This window comes from Rhodnius prolixus, unplaced genomic scaffold, assembly GCF_049639745.1.
Source record: "Rhodnius prolixus isolate KJV_2025 unplaced genomic scaffold, Rpr scaffold_11, whole genome shotgun sequence".
In the NCBI taxonomy this organism is placed as follows: domain Eukaryota; kingdom Metazoa; phylum Arthropoda; class Insecta; order Hemiptera; family Reduviidae; genus Rhodnius; species Rhodnius prolixus.
Genome location: NW_027411625.1, coordinates 15,820,174 through 15,844,357, shown reverse-complemented (window position 1 = coordinate 15,844,357; position 24,184 = coordinate 15,820,174). Strand labels below are relative to the sequence as shown.

Genomic DNA, 24,184 nt, shown 5'->3' with positions numbered 1-24,184 from the left:
CAATAAATGAGGCTGACAACTTTGTCTAGTTAAAAACAGCACTGGCTTTTTTCTGTTTTACTACCTTTATTTTTAGTGACCAAGTCATATTGAGTATACTAGATGAAAGGTTTACAAACTTTTATGAGTCTGGGACTCACTGTTATAACAATCTAGTTTTCGCGACCAACTTGTATAGAAGAATTATTAATGGTAGCTTCTCCCTTCTTTTACGAGTAGTTCTTCTGGTCAAAGCTCTTCCAATTTGATTATAATTTTTTTTTTTAATATCATACTATTAGTAAGGATACAATTTCACATTCCTCACACCCAAAAAGCTTTCTGAACTAATGGTACCCAAAAGGTAAAGAAATGATTAAGAAATTTATCTTCAAAAATACCCACTCGCCATTGCTGATAAAAACTTCTCATTAACTTTTTTTATTCCCTCGGAAATGATTGTGCTCCATCTATTTTTGTTTTTTCCTCAGCTGACCATAGTTATAAAATATTGTATTGACCAGAAGTTCCACCTCTGGCCGACACTGATCCCTCACACTTGATTCATACACACTTAAATTTATCCAAATTAATTTATACCCCTAACACAACTTATAAATGATACGTTGATTGTGCTCCATAGTACCGAATGTAGCACTTTTATGACTTTTATTGGCTACCCCTCAAGATTTTTATTGTATATACCTCTAGGCCACCTGAAGTCAAATCCCCAACTTTTATTTAACGGCCAGAGTAAGTTAACTAATTCACGAATCGTACTGTTTCCATTTCCACACCTCATCACGCATCACATCATATCCTGTCGACATACCTTCCTCTCTTGTTGAAATTCATGTTCAATGCATGTCGATCGGATGAAATAATCTTCAATCAGTACACACACTCCTTTACAAAGGAATGCACCAAGAATAAAGAGAAGTAAGAAAATATATAAATAAATGTATATACTAATTCAAAGTACTTAATCCTCAAAAGAAATTATTGTATGTCTCTATATATTTATTTACTGTTGAAGCAAAATTAAAATTTAAACCTGTAAAAGTGATAAATTTTTGTGGTAATTTTTAAAAAAGTCAAAATATTTGTGTCGAGTGTGGAACAGAACGTATCAAAATCAGTTACAAGAAGAAATAAAATTAAATTCTAATTGAAAAAGCCCCAAAAAACATCTAGAATATAGATGAAGTTGTGCATGGCGCAGGTTGCCAGAACTATATGTTTTTTTTAGGTCAAGATGAGCGTGAGGCATTAAAAACTGCTTCAACTCATTAAATACTGTTAGATGTATTAAAAATGATATAATTATCTCACGACCCACACTTAAAATAATTACTAAAATAGTACCTTATCATTCTGTACACAATGAAATACAAAGATGAATAGTCCTTGCAACGTATTTAGGACGGTGAATACATATGCCATTATAACGGATTCTCTGTTCAGATAGAGTAATCCAAATGTCCAAGTTAGACCTAGTAGGAATACCAATACTATAGCTCCACGCAGCCAGGCTCTGCAAAATAATAATTTAATAATTATTAAAAAGAATTTGAACTTTTAAAATAAACTATAAATTACCAATATACTATAAATTAAGTGTGTGCATCTGATTCTTGTGCAAATTCTATTTTTAAACAAAACACAAAATGGTTCGGACCCTGTGTGTACCCTCTTCAATAAATTTGTTGTATGTTATGCTGTGTGTGTAGGTCGCGCACAGTAAAGGATTGCCTACCACACCCCTCCATTAGAACAGCCATAAAATAATTAACTAATGTTGAAATAAAGTTGTAAATCTATCTTCCTGAGAGAAATGAGTGTAAGTACAAAGTTTAAAGAAAATCGTTGAAACTATTATTGGGAAATCAAAAACATTAAAAATCCTTTAGTGAACTGCTAATTCCACCAGAGGGCTTTTGTCCATTGCTAAAACAAGGGTAGGGTCCTATTTTTGGGGGGTTTAAAGCACAGCGAGCAGTATAGGAGTTGTTGCCTACCTGATGAAGCCATCATCCTCGGCCAATAGAAATATCTGAGAAACCATGGACTCTGGGAGGGTTATATCTTCCTGTTGCTTTCAAATCTTTGAATGATAGCATCGCAGTAAGTTAGGTGTATTGGAATCTTCCTCAATTATCCACAGAATCTTCAGAAACTATCTTCACCTTCTAGACCCAGTTTTGTTCAGGTTTCCTCTGAGTCGAACATGGCCTGTGATCCCGGTTGTAATAAAAGCTTGTTGGTTTCTATGATGATAGTGTCCAAAAGAAATACTGAGTCTGGGCTTCTTGCGTTTTTTTTTTTTTTTTTTTTTTGAGCCTTGAGTTATTTTGTTGATACATATATACGTACGTACATATATACAAACACACACACACACACACGCCTTCTTTGGAAAACACTTTTTTGTTTGCATTGAATCTCAAAATTTTCCGGTGAAAACTCGATATTGGAATTTTGATATGAACGCATTTAGTTTTCTCACTTGTTATAGGAAAACATAATTAAAACCATGATTTTTTTTGCTGCGAAGGTAAGGAGCCTTTAAGAATCATGTAATGTTGTACCTATCAATCTATGTTGAAACTGAATCCCACTAAGTTACTTACTAAATGTATTTGAAATACTACAGGAGAGCTTAAATTTCGTGCCTTGTGGGTCAATACTCCAGATACGCCACTGACTTATTCAGAGCAAATGTTAATCACTACTTAAGGAATAAGGAGTAAGGCATTTCCTGCAAGGTAAGCTGTGATCAATACAAACACTAGCCTAAATGCTAAAGCAATAGAAAACCTCCATTGGAAGCTTGAAAAAAGAACCTTCCAATTTAGCATTCGATATCCTGTCAAATTTAAATTCAGAGAGAGAAAGAGGGGGTGAGAGAGAGAGAGAAAAATATCTGTAGAGAAACAAAAATTAAAAGGAATTAAAAGGTTGATTTAATAAACTCTAAATGGAGGTGTACATGCAACAGCCAATTTGGGCAAGGTTCAGTTTATTTAAATACCAATAAAACCTTACAGTTTTGATTGAAATTTCAGATGCAGGCGAACGTCCTCCCCTCCTCTTTGCGACATGCAAATACAGAGAAAGAAAAACAAAAGAAAATAATAAACAAAGAAATGGATAATTTTGAAAAGATTTTTAGAATTCAATTAAATTTTAAAAAAGACCAGTGTTGCGTGAAAGGTCAACTAGGTGCACAAGTGAATTAAAAAAACAAACAAATTAAATCAATCCATAAAATTCTGCTGAGAATAGATTTTCACACGACTTTTATCTACATTCGTTACAAATCTTATTTGGTTTTCAAACTTGCCACTTGGACTAGATTAAAGTTTAGATATAACTATCTACCGGGTTATTAAAAATTTATTGGGTATAGAGTCTATTTCAGGATGTAAAAAAATTCAAAACACTGGCACAATTGTCTTGGATCACAGTTCTTAAAATCTTTACAGAACAATTTTCTTCACTTAATCTGTAGACTTGCAATTTTTACAACATATTCAATTCCCACTTAGAAGGTAAAAACCACAGAATATATACTTTGTAAAATTTAGATAAACTTAAGACTTAGTTAAGGAAGGCGCCACGGTAGCCGAGCGATTAGAGGCAAGACTTGTAAAGCTAATATGTATTGTGGTACTGGGTTCGATTCCCCGACTTAAGCCTTGGATTTTATTTAATGGTTAATAAAAGAAATTTATAGTCGCCTCCGTTCACGACACCTAATTGGTAGTTGGAAGTAAAACCCCTCCTGAAAATAGGCATTACTTTACTTTTACTTTACTATTTAAAAAAGTTGTTTAAATATGAGGTCCTCCGATTGTACAAAATACGTTCAGTATTGTATTAGATCCGAGTTGCTGGTAATGAGAACCAAGTTGGTCAAAAAATGGTTCACTTTGTGAGAATAGTGTACCTAGTTGCTCATAAGAGAGGTAAATCAATTTAGGATTTAGGATTATTTCCTCAATGAGTAGGGGTGATCTATCGGTCCTAGGTAAAGTGGCAACTCTGAAAGCTGAATCACCCGAAAAATCAGATTCTCGCTGTCAGTGCCCTAAGCCACAAAGTTACTTCCGAGGTTAGTTTACGATCTTTCTGAGAAAGAGAGGTCGGTTTTTACATTTTACAGATTGACGGAGACGGCTAATTCTTTGGCTCTGACTTAAGTTGGATAAGGATTATTAAAGCAAGCTAACCTTTTTTAATTAACCAAAATCCAGCTATACTATAGCAGTGGAGGTCAGGCCCATGTTAGAAATGCTTATACAGGTTTCGGTCGCTTGAGAGAACAGTTAACCAACAACGCTAAATTAAAAAACTCCGCTAAATGGAAGCATGGAACTTGAAACGAATGAAGTAGCACCGGAGATTGTTAAAAAATATTTTGAAGGCAAACAAAAAAGATCAGACTATCTAAAAGTGGGTATTTCACGATTAAACGTTTTCAAGATATTATTTCGGATAGCTTCTCGCCCAAGTCAATGCACCAGTTGGGTAGTAGGTTAGATCGCTCATACTTAAAGAAGTTGACCCGATCTAGTGGACCAAACTTCTCTCTTGGAGGAACGTTACTACTCCTCAAATAACCTTGGTGAATTGTTAAGGCAAGAATCGTTGACCACATAAACCACAAATAAAAAAATAAACATGTAAAGCTCAAGCGCACAATTAATGTCTTAAAATAGCAAAAATAGATTTGGATAACCCTTGTGTTTCGTCTAAAAGACTGTTTATTTGTGCTCAGAACATGCTACTCTAAACTTAAAATGTTTGTGCCATAGTAGTAAAATCATAGTATAAAGTCATAAAATAGTATAAAATCATAAAATCAAGCGCTAAACTTTATAAAAATATATAATATTGGAAGTTAAAGAAATTAGGAATAAGAGAATAACTTAATCAAAAATAATAAGTGAGGAAGTAAGGGGCTTTCACAAAGGAAGAAGCTGTTGCTAAAAAGTAATTATCGGCAATTTTTTTATTGCACCTTAAACTACCTACTACAGTTTCAACTCTTCCATCAGAATTAGATGGTATTTATAATTTATAAAACACATAATTAAGAAAAAATTGATTTTAATAACCAAATTAATAGAGTATCCTAAGCGAAATAGGTTTCCCCTTAAAAACTGGAGGATTACAATGAAACTTTTGAAGCTATGCAGATTGGGCGATTCCGAACCTTCGGACCCTGTAGAAAGCTTTTGGGCGGGATAGGTAGATACTTGCAGTTATGCAGGAGGCTAGCCTGTGACATACAAGCCCACCCTACTAACCTCTGTTGGTCAGGGCAATCGGCCTGCTAGAGAATCCGCCAATATGGCCTCGGTCTCCATTCTTACCAAGCCTATGCCGACTTGATCTAGTTGTATTTTGTTTACAATACACTGTGGTATTAAATATCTACTGAGACACAGAATGACTCTATCAGTGAGAAAGTGTCTCTCCAGCCCTGGTGCAGACATTACGTTGCAATCAGTTGTATGCAATATGAGATCTCTGACATTTGGTGGCCAGAGGGAATAATATGCAAAAATTTTAAGAGGTACAACCTTGAAGCTGGTAAAAAGGAGAGATTTTCCGTACCAGAACAACATGGGCTCGTCATAATAAGCCTCTTTCAACTGCATTGTTGCGGAACCATTCCAATGTTCTAATCTAATCACATTTAGCTATTATAACTTAACAAACGAATCTTTCGCACTGAAAGCTCAGATATGAGAGAGGAGAAGTCCGAATGTTGCTCTTTGATTTGATAAGTAAATAAAAAGGGTCCACGAAATGTTCTAAATTGCTTTAAATCTAAAAAACTTTAAATAAGTCATTTTTATGTATAGAAATAAATAATGCAAATATAAGAAATTACCTGTCGGGCATTGCTCGTACATAACAAAATAAGAATAATAAAGTATTAGAGACGGAGTCTAAAAGTTTTTATAAATGGCGTTGTAATCATCGACCATTCTACTAATACTGAATTTTAAAAGTATTTAGTTATTCTTAAAAACTAAGTAATGTGAGTCTACATTACACTTGCTATAAAATACATGTTGCTTCGTTTACGATAGAAAAAGTTCTGTGGTGACGTTACGTACTCAAGCAGCAATTCAATAGTATGATCACAATTTTACTCAAAAGGGGTGACTGATGCAAGCAGTCACAAGGGGAGCAACGACTCCACGGAGTCATTTGGAGTAACCAAATTCAGAATACCCCAGCTCAAATGCAACTAAGGGTTACGTTTTTAGAAGACTGTCCTAGAAGGTACATCTGGTTTACCCGTTTATATTATATTTTGCCTAAGCATATAAAAATCTGAGATATGTATGCTAACCACACTCCACAGAATCACATACACAAACAGTCTAATTTATAAAATCCACTCCTTTGGAATCAGGAACCATAAGAAATTATAAAATTACGAATACGATAAGAAAGTGAAAGCAAGGTATTATTAGGTATACGTTTGTCTTTTTCCAAGTGGCTGAAATTATGAGCTGAAATTTGAATAAAATGTTAAGTACTTGCTGATTTGTGAACTCATACTAAACTTTATAAACTGAGTTTTTTTTTTTATTTCTGAGATTTTCGCGCATTTTGGATAGATTTTTTTTTTGTTCCATGATTTCAAAGCATTAAATATTAGGATTTTTAGAATAATTAGGCTGATGCAATTATTTCCCTATCACTTTTTCTTCCGCCAAATTTTATTAAAATATAGCGAAGAATTACAGAACTATTGTTTAATAATAGTTTAAGAGGGAACTTTCTTACGTGGCGTGGAGGCAAACTCTCTTCCAAAAGTATGTGCCATCGAGACCCCAAAAAGCAATATCTACATAAAATTTCGTATGGAATTACAATTCATTTACGAAACTCAATTCACGCGTCGATATGAACAATTGCAGTACTTCCCCATAGTTGGAAGAGGAGGATGACACTTTATTGTCACGTAGGGGAGATCCAACCCCATCATCCAGCCAAATTTTATCGAAATTAGGATAAGATTCACAGTGCTATCAGTAATAAATATTTAAGAGTGGAAGCCAAACATAAATGGGGCTAACTCCTCTCTCATAATCATAGGAAGACTGCATCCAGACCCCCAAAAGGCACATCTACATGAAATTCCAAATCGAATGACATCTCAATCATAAAAATTGTTTATAAAAAAGGTAACAACAAAAAAACTTTTCGAAAAAGCCGTTTTTTTTCAATGTTTGGCAACTTTTTCTGGAAATATATTTCTGGAAATCTGGGTTGCTGCGGAAAAGTTATAGTTATAAAGGAGGATTTGCCCTATATTACAAAGAAAATTCGGGAATTTTATCTTTAATAGAAAAAGAGAAAAAAATGGTTAAATTTGAGTTTTCTTCAACGTTACGTTTTTTCGTGCACATTTTTGACAATCAACGTTATACAACTGTCCTATCGGGCAGGTTTAATAAATCCATGCCTGATTGTAGAACTAAAATCTATCTAAAAGAATTCGAAAACTATGTGATGAGTTATACGGTAAAAAAAAACAAAAAACAATTGGAACAATTATCATAAAAATCGAAAAATCTATTCTATAAAATGGCACTTTTCGAGACTTAATTTTCTTTGAATTCGGAATTTAATTCTCAATGTTATTGTAGAAGGTGATAATACTATTCTTTAAACTGAAATGAAACTTCAGAAGGAAATATACCACCATTTATCCGAAGTGCCCTAAATGAAATTACCTTGGAAAATGTTTCAAATAAAAGTATTTACAATTAGTATCTAAGTATAAAGAAAATCATCCCAACAGTTACAGAAAAATGCAACATACTGAAAAATAGATTGAGTTTTTTTTTTTTTTTTTTTAACTGCATCAGATTTTAAACTAATAACTAATAACTCTGAACGAACAACAAGGATTTTCGAGTGACCACTCAACACACGCAACAATTTGTGAAACTACTTTTTATTCTTGGACTTTAGAACGTGTATTTTCGATGAAAGCTCAGGATCGGAAAACAGCACGATCTCATTACTTCTAACGAGTGGTAATAGAAAGTAAAATAGGCACTGAGAAGCCTACACGCGGCTATTACGTCAGTGGTCATTGTTCATATTTTTTCAATTTTGAAAATTTGACTCAAAGAACACCATTTATAAGTGAGGAGAGAGAGTTAAGTATTTCTTAAAAATAGATGTTTAGCATGCTTATAGACTCGGTCTCTAAAATTGATAAAATAATAATGAGAATTAAAGTACAATAATAATGATAATTAAAAAAAAATGTCTCACCTGGCTGAAGCAAGGCGAGACTGCTCCTTGCTCTTCATAGCTACTGACGCATTTGCATGTCTACACATCATGTATATGGCCATACTTAAAAAGACTAGATTAGCCTGCAACGAAAAGCAAAGCGTAGTTCTGTCAGAAATCAAAGAATGCCACAGTAAATTAAAATATTATAATTGTGTGCAAAAAAAAGTGACCGTTTCTTAAGAAATTCCTTGACTTAAAATAAATAAATGATAATAATAACAACAACAATAATAAAAATAATAATAATAATGCTTCACTTCTTTTTTTCAACATGTTATTTTATTATTCATTAGACGAGTGGAACATAAATAAAAAAGCACATCTCTGAAGCAAGAAAGGTTCTGGGCAACTATCGCCCGTGACGTTAATGAGGATATTCGGGAAACTGTTCTAGTTAAATAAAAAAAAAAGTAATTATTATTCCTATTATTTCAAGAGAGCACAATTTTTAAATACCAAACAGGTGTCGTGAACAGAGACATATGGTACTTTACCATGATTTTTTTATTTAAAAACAATAAATAAATTCTAAGGCCGAACGGTAATCAAACCAAGTACCACAATGCATCTCAACTTTGCGTGGCGATAGTCAAATGTACCTTAAGAGTTCGTGCAATTGCTGCAGAACTAGCATAATCTGGGGTCCCGAATAATAATTAAAATACCATCAAATAAAATACGAGGGTCGTTTGAAAAGTCCGTGCAAAGTCAGAGAGATAGCACTACTGGCGCGTATCGAGGTTATGTTTAGTTAGTAGCATCTCTTGGAAGAACACACACCAAGTTTCAGCCAGATCGGTCTATTTCTTTGTGTTTGGCATTCGTTTGAATCGAGGAAGTCGAGTGATTTTCAAAAAATGGACGAAAAAGAATTTCGTGTGTTGATTAAACACAACTTTATGAAAGGCAAAACGCCTCAGGAGACTAAAGAGAAGCTTGATAAACATTATGGTGACTCTGCACCTTCGATTAGAACAGTTTATAAGTGGTTTCAAAATTTTTGGAGTGGCCATATGGGCACAAGTGACGCTAAACGTTCTGGACGCCCTGTTGAGGTTACTACTCCAGAAATCATTGATAAAATCCATGATATGGTGATAGATGACAGAAGAGTGAAGGTGCGTGAGATTGCTAGTGCTGTGGGCATCTCGAATGAACGGGTACATAATATTTTGCATCAACATTTGGACATGACAAAGCTATCCGCAAGATGGGTGCCGCGATTGCTCACGCTTGACCAAAAACGAAATCGTGTGAAGTGTTGCAAGAACGGTTTGCAGCTGTTCCAGAAGAATCCGCAGGACTTTAAGCGTCGTTTCGTCACTGTGGATGAAACATGGATACATCACTACACTCCTGAGACCAAAGAACAATCTAAACAATTTTACCAAGGGGTTACCAAGGGGGAATCTGCGCCAAAAAAGGCGAAGACCGTTCCTTCGGCCGGAAAGATTATGGCGACTGTCTTTTGGGATTCGCAAGAAATAATCCTCATCGACTACCTGGAAAAGGGTAAAACTATTACAGGTGCATATTATTCATCGTTATTGGACCGTTTGAAAACCGAGCTGCAAGAAAAACGCCCACGATTGGCCCACAAAAAAGTCCTTTTCCATCACGACAACGCACCAGCTCACACCTCAGCAGTTGTGGTCGCAAAATTAATGGAAATAGGGTTCCAACTCGTTTCACATCCCCCCTATTCTCCAGACTTGGTTCCCTCGGACTACTATTTGTTCCCCAATATGAAGAAATGGCTGGCGGGAAAAAGATTTTATTCAAACGAGGAGGTGATTGCAGAAACAAATGGCTATTTTTCAGACTTGGACAAATCCTATTATTCGGAAGGGATCAACAAACTAGAGCAGCGTTGGACGAAGTGTATAAGCCTAAAAGGAGACTATGTTGAAAAATAAAAAAGGTTTACCCCAAAAAATTAAGTAGTTTTTATTTTTGCACGGACTTTTCAAACGACCCTCGTAATTGTCTTTTCTATGGTTATTTTTATAAAACGAGAAAGGCAGAGATATAGGTTAGTGGCCAACTCAGCAAACCGCCACCAGAATTGAATTTGTCAAAGCTCTTTTAAAAATCCATCTGACAACCTCTTCTCGCAATATTAATTAAATTAAATTACAATTAACAGATAATAGAATTAACTGGCAAAATCCAGTGAAAATTGTCAAAGATCAGAATGTTTTCAAACAGCGTTTCCTGTTGGTACAAAAGAGAAAAGAACATAGAAATGTTGTGCATCGTTTGGAACTGCAAACGTAGTAATACTACATAAATTCGTTCCATGAAAGTATCATTGATGTATTCCGACCATTACTGGCAACAACTATATAGAATGCAATAAATAGCTGCTTTGGTCAATCGTGGCCAGAAAGAAAGACTGGGCTACATCTTCTATATTACATCAAATTCATATAAACTAATAAGAAATGACATAGAAATTATTTGAAACGGAAAACTGTTATTTTTTTTAAGTAAGTAATTCGGTTTAAAATTACGGTTGTCAAGGATAAGGAGATAATAAGAAATCTTACAAGTATCACAGCAATAACGGGGCCAACAAAGCTGAATATGAAGAAATTATCAGCTCGCAGCCAGCAGTATCGGTCAGTGCCATAGCTGAGAGGGTCGACCAGCGAGGATACAGAGACTATCACTAGTGGCGCTCCGTAACCAAATAGGTAGTACCATCTTACTCGAGACTTCTCCGCTTCAAATACTTCGATCAGCATTACATACAGCTGAAAACCTAAATTTGGAGAGGGAACAGAAATAAATAATTACATTTTGAGCTTGAAATATTTTGAGGAAATTTATCGACTTCATAATAAAATCTATTCTAAAAATAATTTGTTGGGTAAGAGACTCTGGATAGCTAGAGACATTCAGGATAAACAGAAGTCTACAATTTCAGCCAGAAACTTACTGTTAATTTATTTTAATGCAATTCATTTTGTGAAGGATTAATTTCCAAAGGACTGAGTGATTAATTACTAAGAAGAAATTTAAAAAAGACATCATTCTATCTTGATTAATAGTAGTACTTCTCTCACTAATTTCATGGCATAATCGTTCCACGTTACAAATAAAGAATTTTTAACATACCTTCCAGGAACATCCAAGCAAAGGCGCAGAGAAAGAAAAAATGTAACAGGCCGGCTACAACAGCACAAATAATAGCCTGATCAGTCTGCCCAATACCCGCCAGAAATAATATCTCTGCGATTAGGAGACAACCACACAAATTTTTGTGAATGGTTGTTCTGTCCGACTGAAACACAATAAAAAATGAAATGATTTATTTCTGAAAAATAAACCTTTATTTCTACTAGTTTAGTTTAATAATTTCTTTCTATTTTAATTTATATTTATTTCTTAAGATAGTTCCGGCCTTATAAAGAAGGGAAAAGAGTAAATGAAATGAAAAAAAAGGAAAAGAATAAACTAAAATCAGTAGAAAATAAGGGGTTTTCGCTAAAAATTATTGACAAAATATATGTGTAAAAAAAAAAAATAAATAAATAAAAATAAAATGTGAAAAATATAGTAATTAAACATTGCCTTAACAATAAGATTAAAATCTGCAATTTTCAGTGGGGTAATCTTCTTGAACATAAATACTCTGAACGCCTCGACCTTTATCTTATTTTAACTTTAATAATTGTGGAGGAAATTAGCATATTAGTAATTCATAGAGCGCGTTCCAATTTACTTCCTCATATTACGATTAGGAACGTTAATAAGAAAGTTATAAACATCGTCGAGCCATGTCATTGGATATCAAAGACGCATAAAGTCGAATGGTAATAAGCAAGCACAATATTGATAACTGTCACGAAGATAGCAATATAATTCTGCTTTTGATTTGCCCAATCTGCCATCCTTCGTCACAGGTAAAGATTAAGGAGAAAAACAACCCCTAAAACAGATATGACGAGATTTTTCATTACTTTTTGATGAAAACAAAGTGGACAAAATGGATTAGGCAATGTAAATAAGTTCACGTCTTTTTTCCACTTGCTTAGTTGATTTATTTGTTCGAAATTCCGGTCACGCATAACTTTGCTTTCTAGCTGGATTAGTGGGTAATTTTTTTTAGGTATTTGATTCATTTTCAAGAATCTGGTTACAGAGTACAGGGTGACCAGAGTTATATGCTCCATCCACTTTTTTTTTTAACGGCAGTAAATTTCGAAAAAATAGAAAACACGTATTTAATCATTTTTAGTCTAGTTTATTTTCAGTGATTGACCCATTTTTTTAAACCCCAATATCCCGAGATATAGCATCCCACTTTTTTTTTCAAACGGAACGTTATATTTTTTTTTTGCATATTTCTATAGTACTAGAGCTCCTAAAAAAAATATATATTTTTTTTTTAATCGATGAGGTTTTTCAAAATTTATGGTAATTTAAAATATGAAAAACAAATTTCAGTTTAATGTCAAAATTACCTTATTTTTTTTTTTTAAAGAAGCGGTTCAAACTGGGCACAATTAACGGATAGGCTAGCCAAAGCTCTGGACTACCACGCTCTGTTTGTAGCAGCACTTATGGTGGCGAAGTCAAGATCTAGGCAGGCTAGAGTTATTCGACGTTCAGGTTGTTTTTTCTACAAACGTTTGGTGTGGAGTTTTAGGAAATCAACTAATCGGCCCAAACTTCTACAGAGAGAACTTAACTGGTGAAAGGTTCAACGTTTTTAAGAGACATATTGCCAGATCTGCTGGAAGATGTTCCTCTACAACGTCGGCTAGATATGTATTTTCAACAAGATGGTTGCCCGGCACATAATGCGAGAGTTGGTCGACGTTACCTGGACAGAAATTTCCATGAAAAGTGCTTAGGAATTCATTGTCCGATCCAATGGTTACCTCGACCTCCGGACTTAACCCCAATGGACTATTTTTTGTGGGGATATCTAAAAAAATAAAGTGTACAGTAATCTTAATCCCGTGTCTTCAGTCGAAAATCTGGAACGTCGAATAACTCTAACCTGCCTAGATCTTGAGTTCGACATCATAAGTGCTGCTACAAAACAGAGCGTGGTAGTCCAGAGCTTTGGCTTGCCTATCGATTGATGATACCCAGTTTAAACAGCTTCTTAAAATAATTAAGGTAATTTTTACATTAAACTGAAATTTGTTTTTCATATTTTAAATTACCATAACTTTTGAAAAACCTAACCGATTTAAAAAACGATTTACTTGTTTTTTTTAGAGGAGCTCAAGTGCTATAGAAATATGCAAAAAAAAATACAATGTTCCATTTGAAAAAAAAAGTTGGATGCTGTATCTCGGGATATTAGGGTTTAAAAAAAATGGGTCAATCACTGAAAATAAACTAGACTAAAAATGATTAAATACATGTTTTCTATTTTTTCGAAATTTCCCGCCGTTTAAAAAAAAATTGGTTGGAGCATATAATTCTGGTCACCCGGTATATGTCATATAAAAAAGGTGGAAACGTGTCCACTAGAACTCAATGTTTGGACAGTTACGAACGGATATAGGCTATCCAAATAAAAGAAGCTTTGCAATTATTTGTATTTAGTTTATTTGTATTGAAATATGTATGGTTACAATATATCCGGTTAAAGTATAAATCAGAAATGTTAAAAACTATTTATAAGCTAAAACTTCTTAGGCAAAAAGTTTGCTTAAATAAATTTCCATGACTTTTGTGGTCCCGCCAGAAGTAAATTTAGTAATAAATAAGACTTACCTTAAGTCCCCTAAACAAATGGAATGTTGCGATAGCCAGAATAAGACATATTATCGAGACTATGCAGCCTATATAGGTTATAATCTGCAGAGCAAGCTCATGAGCTGGTGGTAGGTAAGTTTGCTGTACGTCCATTAGTACAGCAAAATTTGTTAGGTGGTCACAAACGCAGATTGTATGTGTGGCGTTTGTTGACTCCTTTCTGCAACCTTCCTCTGACCATGAGCTGCAATATATTTTATAGGTATTAAATAAGGTCATTAAACATTTAGTGAGATAAAGAAATTATACATAATATTGATAATAATAATATTCCGGGTTCGAGACGTCACGGTAGCTAAGCAGTTAGAGGCGAGGCCCGCGAAGCTGAGTACCACGGGTTTGATTACCGGTTTAGGCCTTGGATTTTATTTAATGGTTAAAACAAGAAAAATTGACATTTTAAATTTAAAAAATAATAATAACACAGCATACCTCATAGTGTAATCCCAAAATACACATGTAGGATTAGTAACATTCTCTGTCCTAATATGTTTTAAACATATTGTCACAGGATACGATAACTGTATGTGCCTTCCTTGGCCAAGTGAAGCAGAAATTACCTGTGAATGATGAAATTTTAAATAGATTACACGTCAATACAATCACGTCAAAAACACAGTTTTTTTTAATACAGGTGAAATAACTTTATCTGAATATGATTTTTTTAAACTCCTACTTCAAGGTACACTAACTATTTACAACTAAACTTGACTTGATTTATCCTTTATCTGTTGGTTTGAAGTTTTTATTTATTAATTTTTTTTTTTTTAATGAAAAATAATATCTTAGAAAATTATGACTCTATTTTCCAAACACAATTGACTCAATTCTCAACGGCAATTAAAGAGTGAGTGGCGTTTAATCTCCAGATGATATGGAGAAGGCTTGGAGAGAGAGACATTTGTCCCATAGTCTCTTTTCCAGTATCTCAAATAGGTTCGGTGTTCCATTTTTGTATTAAAAATACGATATAACAAGTAAATATCAATTAAAAATAATAATTACCTTAGAATTAACAACTCTTGAAGTATTGCCAGGCCGCAATATCTCTTCAAGACGATCGAACGACGCATAAACTAAACGTACCAAACTGCCTTCGCTATTATCTACAAGAGCTCGTTTCTCGAGACGCAACCATGATTCGCCACCACCGCCACCGCTTCCGACGCTGCCAACGCTGCCACCACTTAATCCGCCATTACTGCCCCAATCTTCGTCTGATCCACTTCTTGTACTGTGGCTGCGAAATTCTTCTGTTTCAACGTTTGAAACTTCAACCACTCGTACAGCCAAAACTGTATTGCAATTAAAAAATAAATAAATACAACACTGATAACATTTTAAAAAATTGAATTTGTAAACACTTGAGGGAAAATGTAAGAGCATTAACTATTTATGGCAATATTAATCTTGGCACAATATTTTTGACCAGAGCAACATAAATACAGGTTCCTTTCAATAAATTTTTACACTCAAAAAATTTAAAGAATACTTACATATATTTTTTTCCGTATGCGTAACTGTTTTTTCCCTCACAACTGTATTAGCTAATAGAAACGAATTTTCCTCAATGCCCACTAACAACGAAGTAGCCACCCGCATCTGCTCTCGATGCGACAGATCACGCCAAGAAGAAAGCTGGCCAGCTTCTAATAGATTACTTCCAGTCCTAACAACGCCGTGTAACAATTCTGTAACAATGGCTTCACGCTGGCGAGGATCGGGGAAAGTTTGTATATCAATTTGCATCTTCTTTGACATACGTTTCATGATTTTCGTCGTAGTCATCATATCTCCACCATAAAGTGTCTTACTATTAGTTACCTGGAAAAGAAAAAAAAAAATATGAGTAGGGTTGTGAAAACAGTTCTGAAAATTTAACGTATCGCTTATCATTAACCTGGAACACTAAAACTTAGTCCAAGCAATTTAAAGTTAAAACGATCATAATTCTTAAAAAAACATTTAAAAAATGAATTCTTTTCCCAGAACAAATATTCAAATAAAAATAACTTTTTTTTCGTATACTAACTCGCAAGTGCTCCGATAAAGAAAAAAATTTCATCTTCAGCATAGGATAGCCATAATATACTTTTCTACCTTCTCTTAAAGTTAGTTGTGTGAGTCTGGTTTTTTTTGTAATAATTTTTTTACTTCGGATTTTTTTACGGACTAATTACATTTAGTAAACAATTTGGAGTTTTCCTACACATTTAAAATCGTTCTGATGGTGGCTTAGAGTCGACTTCAGAAGTCGACTCTAAAAACCGAATAAAGTCAAGGTAAGGGTAATGAATATTTTTTTGCAGGAATGTCATTGCACAACATTCAATTAGTCGAAACATCTTAACATTAAAATACTGTTCCAAATATTCTTCTGAAATAGAGACTCTTTTAACCAAAGAAAAATCCTAGTGTACAAACTTTAAATAAAATTGAAGCAAGTTTTGGAGAAAAATACTCAAAAATGATTCGATATAGTTTCAATTCCACCTAATTAATTTTGTACAAATTTTGAATCGCAGAATAGCTATTGACGTTCTTTGCCATTATGGAGATTATGTACTGAAAAATTGATCTGAAGAAGCACTTTAGAGGGAAGTTTGAAAGTTTAAAAACAGTTTTCAATAAATGAGATTGGTAAACATAAGTAGGAAAATAATATGCGGAAGTAAAAGACAATTGTTTCATTTACATAAGCAAGAGTCATTTTGAAAGATCGGAAAATCGCATTAATTAAGTCACATTTCTGAATGACAGCTTAGTATAAAAAGCAACAGTAGACAAAGAACGGAATATTAAGCCTAATTTCCGAGTCCCCTTTAAAGCACATACACCCAAGGGGTTTAAAAATATTACGTTACATCAGGCGTAAACTCAAAAAGGAAAAATGAACGAAGAAAATTACAAACCTGGGAAAGATCATTGGCTATATTTATAATGGAATCCTCTTCTGATATTCTGGCGTCCAAAGAAGTCAACCAAACACTGCGACACTCACTCAGATCAGGAGTTGGAGTGGCACGGCGTGGCGGCGGTCCGGAGACACACCGCCAGCGTGCCACTCCAGTCGCGCCGCCCGGACATGGCTGGGCGCCTACTTCGCCGGCACGCGTCCAGTTCCACGTAAGCCCACGCGCCGTTGATGGAGGACAGATATCGTTCTCATCTAAATTCAATCCTGAAATACGAAGTTGATTTGCAATAAAAAAGTGAAATAGAATTAAAAAAAATAAAAAAATAATTTTAATTTTATTTAAATAATGACAGCTTTAAAAACAAATTATTTTTCTAAGAAGCTTTTTGCCATTTTCACATACAGTTAACCGTTGGTTGTAAGGATCATCTTTGACGTGGCACAAATATAGTTCCACATCAAGAGCACGAATAGTATTGCACTCGCAGCTTTGGCTACGGTAAACGTTTTTTCAGTATAACGTAAAATTACTATCATAAAACAGTTATAGATTTTAATTAAAAAGCTCAAAAATTGAACTGGCTGAAGTAGATATGTTTTGGACAAGGGATGCTCTACATAGCCTAAAGATCCGAGTTTGTAATCATCAAACGTAGGTATATGAGTTATTAAGTTCTAGGACCTTCTTTAATTTTGAAACTCTACATTACTTACAGGCAATATACGTAGCTTCCTATTAGCTCAGTCTATCTAAAAAATTATGTATACTCATTTGATTGAGTAAAAATTAATAATAAAATAGAAAGATCTAAACCGAATTTTTCTTAAAAATTTGAACTATTTCTCTTTGAAAATTTCTTATGTATTTTTGCCGGGAAATTTAAAAATGACTAGATGGGCCCTCTCTCCTGAGGTAACCTTCAGGAGACGTAATTGTTTAACTGTTAGAAAGTCCCTTTGATTCTGACTGCGCTACTGGTTGTACGTGGTGAGAAGGCATATGCAGCACATGGAACCAAATAGGCTAGTAGATCTAAGCCTAAAACATCCATCATAAATGAATGGAAGTAAGAACTTACGCGTGGCATGCAGTGATCCTGGAGGCTGTGTAGTGGAGGGCTGCGTTGGCTGGGTGGGCGGCGGATCAGTCAGTCTTGCTGGAGGCGGAGTACCTGGTGGCGCGGTGCTGCTAGGCACGGTCGGCTGGTCGGTGGGCAAGCTGGTGGTCAGAGCAGCATGCACCGTGGATGCCGTGGACGGCCTATTGGTCGGTTCAGCGGCCACGTTCTTGCCAGTGGTCACGCCGAGCACAGACCTCGCCGTTGTCGGTCCAGGAACGTGAAGAGGTGGAGGGCCTGGTGCTGGAGTTCCACCAACTGGCCCCCTTATGGTAACCACCTTCGCCGTACTCCAGACGCTCGGCTGTGATGTGATCAGCCAAGGTGGACTGGGCCTCGAAGTTGTTGTGGTCAGTGCAGCTGTAACATTACCATGCTTACAATTCTAATTTAATAACGATTGAAAAACTAAACACAGAGGTGTCAACACTAACATTACTTTTCCTTCCAATAATGGCAAGAATGAAAAGTCAAATTATAAGAGAAAATGTAATTATAAGAAATGTGTTTGGGAGAATGCATGATCAAAAGGGAGATTGAATTTCGCTACGTAAAAGAAGTAAACACAATACTTACACGTACAACTCTCACACTGAGGCTACTTAGGCAGATGTGGGCAACGATTTAGGTTTTGCAAACCGAAGGCAAACTCTAGCTCATCACACACTATAACATTCTAGTGCACTTTACGGAAGCTTACATTCAATGATAAACATTGGCTCTTAAGAGAACCACAATAGATTTTTTAGATTTAAGTAGATTTTGTTTTTTAAGCCAATTACTCTACAATCAACAATCTCAGTTGATTCTAAATGACTCGATCTGAACTGATAAATTACTGATCTAGTAAATTACATTCAGGTACTGACTGACTGAAAATGTGAGTGTGAGAAAAATGAGCTAGAGTAGCTATGGTGCCCACTACAAGCAGCGCCACCAAACTCGAAAAATATGGTTTATTTTTGAAAGAGACCAAAGTTAGACATGGAATGTATTAAGAAGAACCAACTTAGCAGCACCGGACACGTTGCTAAAAAGGGGTATGAAAGAAAGTCTGTGAATCAATAGCGGAAAGAAGCCACGGCCGACCAAGAACCTGTGACAAAGAAGTGAAGGTGAGAAATTTAAAGGGGGAGAAGTGAACAGAAATAAAAAAGTAACAGAGACACATTAAATAGGTACAGAACTGGAATAATGACGTTCGGACTCCTTTCGTACGTATTCTAAAAAAAAGATACAAGAAAAAGAAGGAAATGAAGCGGTAGAAAGCCTCACAGGCAATAAAAATGCTAAAGAGAAGAACCATGTTTAATTGAATACATAGTGCTAGTTTAAAGGCAAAACAAGCGATTATAGTTGCAGTAAATACGTTCCGCCAGATCATTCAAAAACCAATTGGTTACTGTCATACAGCAAACCTAACTAAATGAATACAAGTCGCTTGGGAATTAACTTACGTGGTATGCACTGATAGTGCGCTTCCAAGTACTTCAAAGTCCCGGCGCAAGGTTCTCCAAACAAAGTTGTGCTTGCCTGAATGCTACAGTTTTGTTGTTGGCTACACCTGCAAACAAATACTGAAATTAAAATTAGAACATAAATCGAACAAAGTCTAGTGTAAACAGTCACACGACTTCCACCTGCAACAATTATTATTATTAATCCAATTACTAAAAATATAGCCCATAATGTTCTACAGTAGATAACAATCTTCGATGATCAGATGGTCAACGGATACCACTTCTTAGTTTTAGAAGCTAAGGATTCTTGAAATTCTGCTGTGATTCCCTCTAAATTGTCGAATCACCAGGCCCGAAAGACTGGTTTTTAAAAAATGCATCTATTTTTCCACTTCATCCCCTTTTAGTCCATGCACTTTGTTCAACGTTTTTCCAATTAATAAATTCCATCCATGCAGTGCGATTCTGAAGGTTTGCAAAATATACCTCTCCGTTTTTTAGTGACACATTTCTTTAGTTTTGGAAAGCGATGAAAGTCAGAGGGTGCCGAATTTTGTGTCTACGGTGAATATTTCATAAATTCATTCTTCAGGTCTTTCAATTTTCGCTGCGGTTTTAGAGTTTTTTTTTTCTTTTTTAGTTCGGTACTCTTCTCTGGTATATTTTTGTCCAGTTAGGCCAGAAGACTTGCGTAGGCTTTGCATTATCCTTTGCAACGTAATGAATAAAAATAATCCCTTTTTGCACATTTCGAAACAAAGGCCATTTCTTTTTCCGGCAGATGAAGTCGATTTCGCTTTTTCTGGTGCAGAGCCACAGGCTTCCACTCACTGCTTTGACTGCTGCTTCGTTTTATGCAGCGAACAAAATCAGTTGGGAGTTTTACGCAATGGTAAAATTTGTTTTTAGTCAGCATTTAAGAAATGTGGCGCCCATCATTCACAAAGCTTTCTCAAATTATTAACTGCAATATTTCTTCTTATAAGAATAATTCAGTGTCAATTATCTCATTCAGATTTAGTCACCAGCTGAGCAAACCGGCATTAACATCTTCTCGGTTTTCATCTGTGGTTGCAGTTTGGGCAGTCATTCGCATGGACTATATTCAAGAGAGCTAAAAAAAAGTTTAAATTCTTCTTCCCATTTCTACTCTATTGAAAATGAAGAAGCAGACTTCTTATAATCCTCTACAAACTGTCTGGACTGAAAAATTTTATGAAAGCACAATATTGCAGTTTGTCCATTTCTACAAAATACACCGAACAAATTAAAGCCGTCCGATCAAATTGACCATTATATCTTCTTTCTTCGTCAATGTCACTACATACTATCTTCGTCCGTTATCTTCCTTGGTAACTTCAACCAGCCCTAAGTTTTAATGTTACCTAGCGGTGTAAACAGTTCACTAGGATTAAATTGTACATTAAAATAGAAAATTGTAATCGCACTTCCGAATGACGTATTTTAGCAAAAACCTTAGTGTTGTAATTGAAAATTACCCAAAACATAATTACTATTACTGTTCATTGTTTCTGGCGATTGATTCATCAATCTAGTAAAAAGAAAAAATGCCAATTTCAGGCATGATTTTTTATTTTGCCGAGCATTCGACCTCTGGACTAAGTGGTCTTCAGGGTTTATGGACAATAGAATATATTACCTTATTATAAGGTTGGTGTACCTTCTGTCCTGCCACCTTATGAACTCAGAATTACCATGTTTGAGCTTTTTGCGCCTTTTTTTTGTTCACTCAAATAACGATGCACAAAAAACTTAATGTTACCACAGCAGTAACTTTTTCTTCTTTTTGTTATTAATATTATGATATAGTAAAATTTACTTAAATGTTATTTTATAGGAATGGTTAACTTCAACCCTTTCCTAAAACCTCCAATTAATGAATTTCCTCCCCCAAAAAATATTCTAAATAAAACTGATAAGTTCTGCAAGTATGTTATTTGTAGAATATACAAAGAAAATTGTTGGCGTCGTTTTTTAGAAAATAAAAATAAAAACCCAGTAAAAAGCGGTACTTTAAAGTTGGTTGATTTTTGCCCTCTAAAGTGAAGGTGACTCCGATTTCCTGTAGGGGGATATAAAAAATCTGTACAACATGTAATGTCTCCCTCTTATGAGTAGTTAAAGAATGTAAAGAATGATGTGAAACCAAATTACCTGGCATGCAATACTCGAAGCGACTTGGGAGACATGCAGTTGACTGACCACTCGGTGTTGCCGTGATCGTTGCAGATGGTAATTGAAAATCTTCCGTAATTGGCTCGGATCAGGTTGATGAGCTCGCCATCTTTACATTCAATCTGCAGTGTCTTGCCCTCGCAGGCGTACGCAGTGTCGTATCGTGGATGTTCTGCAACAAAAACAACAGACCATCAATTAAAAACATCTAGGAGGTGAGGTCATGTTGGATTCTACACTGTCCTCTGTCCTTCCTCTGTCCACTTCCTCTTTTATGAACTTGTAGATAAGCGAAGGACGCGGGCTCTGGGACCCAGTAGAGGCTTACTGGGCCGCACCCTACTAATTCTGCTTGGAAAACCTTTCATTTTTATGGAGTCCAAGGTGAGTTACCTTTTCTGGTCTTCAACTGCTAGAAGTTCATATTATAAACTAGCTATTACAGCGCAATCAAATAGAATATAAGACAAATATTTTTATTTATTCCCAAAACCAAAACACAGTTGTTACAGAATAGTGTAAAAACAATTCTACACCATGCAAAAATATACCATGTAAGTACATTTATATAAATATATGCATACAGGGTGACCAGAGTTATATGATTAAATACGTGTTTTTTATTTTTTCGAAATTTCCCGCCGTTTAAAAAAAAAAGTGGGTGGAGCATATAACTCTGGTCACCCTGTATATGCAAATAAATCAAACTAAAATTTCCCTTTTGAGATACTCAAGAATAGAAACATTTTTGAAGTGTACTTCTATGTACTTTTAACTTTAACAATATACTCTTTTACAAAAAGGGAAATAAACATTTACTATCAAACTTTGGAGGAATATCTTTTTGCTAACACGATAAGCAAAATATACTAAGGTTTATTATTAAACAGAATAGTTGAGTAGGCAAATAGTAACGGAATAATAAGGGAATTCCAGGCCGGGTTTCGACAGAGTTATTTTGCTGTAGATAACACATTCTAATTTAGTCAATTTAGTTAAATTAAAACTTAAGATGAAAAAGCAAAAAGTCTACGCGTTTTTTGCTGATCTTACATCGGCATTTGGCAGCATAGATAGTCTTGCACTTATTTATTAACTGTGAATTAGGCCTTAGCCTTACTGCAAAAATCTTGAAATCTATTAAAAATTTATTTTTTAAATCGACAGCAAGATTGGGATTATCACCAAGTTTTTCTACTGAAACAGGTGTCCAACCGGGTTGCATTCTCAGCCCAACTTCATTTTCCCTACATATAAACGATTTGGAAGTTCATTTAGATGGAGGCATTTGTTCAGCGAGAAAAACTAATTACTGTGACTTTGATTTCTTCGTTGTCAAGTGATACTCCCTGCTGTATTTGGACATCAGATTAAGTACATTACTGCTTATTCAAAACACTCTGCAACTGATCCTCTCCAACGAAGCGAAGAAAGCGATGTCATTTGTAATAAATCTGCATTTCCCGTATTATTTACGCAAAACACGAAAAGGAGTAGTCCTAAAGGGGCTGTCTGAAAGCTCGCTGTCCGTACTTGGATAAAACCATCCCCTATGGGACACCAGGTGCAGGTGTCTTCTACCGTGGAAAAGGCATTTGGCAAGATTGGTCCGTACAAGCATTCGGATTGATGCACGAATAAGAACCTTTTTCAGCTACCATCGCTAAGTGGCTTGCTATTGCCCAACACAATTTCTGGGATAGGACCTGTTGTCCTCACATGATATAGGTAGAGAAGTTAATTATTCAGTTTACTGTATATCACTATTCTATTTTGGTAAGTACAAGGACAACAAAGCAGGTCAAATGCCGGAGCCTTCTTAGAGCAGTCACTTGAGTAGATGTTGGTGATACTAACAAATTTTACAATTTATATTTTGTATTGTTATAAAAATAATATTAATATTTTATAATAATTAATAAATTATTTAATATAAATAATTTTATTATAATAATAATAATAATTAATATTAATATTTTTTATACTCTCACAATCACACACAACACACAAACAATTTAGTCTGTCTCTAATTTTTTTAATTTTATTATGCACGTTTCAGTCTGACATTACGTTTTTTGTATTTATACTCTAAAGTGCCAATTTAATATTTGATACGGGTCTAAAACTTATATAATATTCATAAATTTTAACCATGTTACTGAAATTGTAATTTCTTTCACCTGCATGTCCGTACATCAATAAAAGCTTAATAAAGAAATTAAAAATAAAAATAAATAAAAGTAAATTTAGGGAATTAGAGTGAGTGAGGTCTGTAGAAAGAACAGCGTGATTTTTAGCGTGCAAACTCAACGCTAATCGATGCATGATCTTATCACAGCCAGAGGGCCCGATTTGATCGCCACAATAATACACACTCTCGCTCTTACTAACACAAC

The 24,184-nt window shown here is 34.9% G+C and overlaps 1 protein-coding gene across 5 annotated transcripts in view; it reads right to left on the bottom strand.

Moving 5' to 3' along the window:
- The window catches only part of LOC141459100 (latrophilin Cirl-like), an 83,457-nt gene that overhangs the window by 8,778 nt on the left and 50,495 nt on the right, over positions 1 to 24,184 (bottom strand). For 3 of the 5 annotated variants that reach the window (XM_074137694.1, XM_074137693.1, XM_074137696.1), the window contains 13 exons: positions 21,768 to 21,960; positions 19,590 to 19,696; positions 18,094 to 18,492; positions 17,010 to 17,278; positions 15,594 to 15,921; positions 15,103 to 15,392; positions 14,530 to 14,657; positions 14,056 to 14,281; positions 11,437 to 11,602; positions 10,866 to 11,080; positions 8,293 to 8,396; positions 3,025 to 3,069; positions 1,345 to 1,513 (listed from right to left, as the gene is read on the bottom strand). In XM_074137694.1, the coding sequence (XP_073993795.1) occupies positions 1,345 to 1,513; positions 3,025 to 3,069; positions 8,293 to 8,396; positions 10,866 to 11,080; positions 11,437 to 11,602; positions 14,056 to 14,281; positions 14,530 to 14,657; positions 15,103 to 15,392; positions 15,594 to 15,921; positions 17,010 to 17,278; positions 18,094 to 18,492; positions 19,590 to 19,696; positions 21,768 to 21,960 (2,639 nt within the window). The remainder of the gene's footprint in view (positions 1 to 1,344; positions 1,514 to 3,024; positions 3,070 to 8,292; positions 8,397 to 10,865; positions 11,081 to 11,436; positions 11,603 to 14,055; positions 14,282 to 14,529; positions 14,658 to 15,102; positions 15,393 to 15,593; positions 15,922 to 17,009; positions 17,279 to 18,093; positions 18,493 to 19,589; positions 19,697 to 21,767; positions 21,961 to 24,184) is intronic. The other 2 variants (XM_074137695.1, XM_074137697.1) reach the window with 1 other exon arrangement.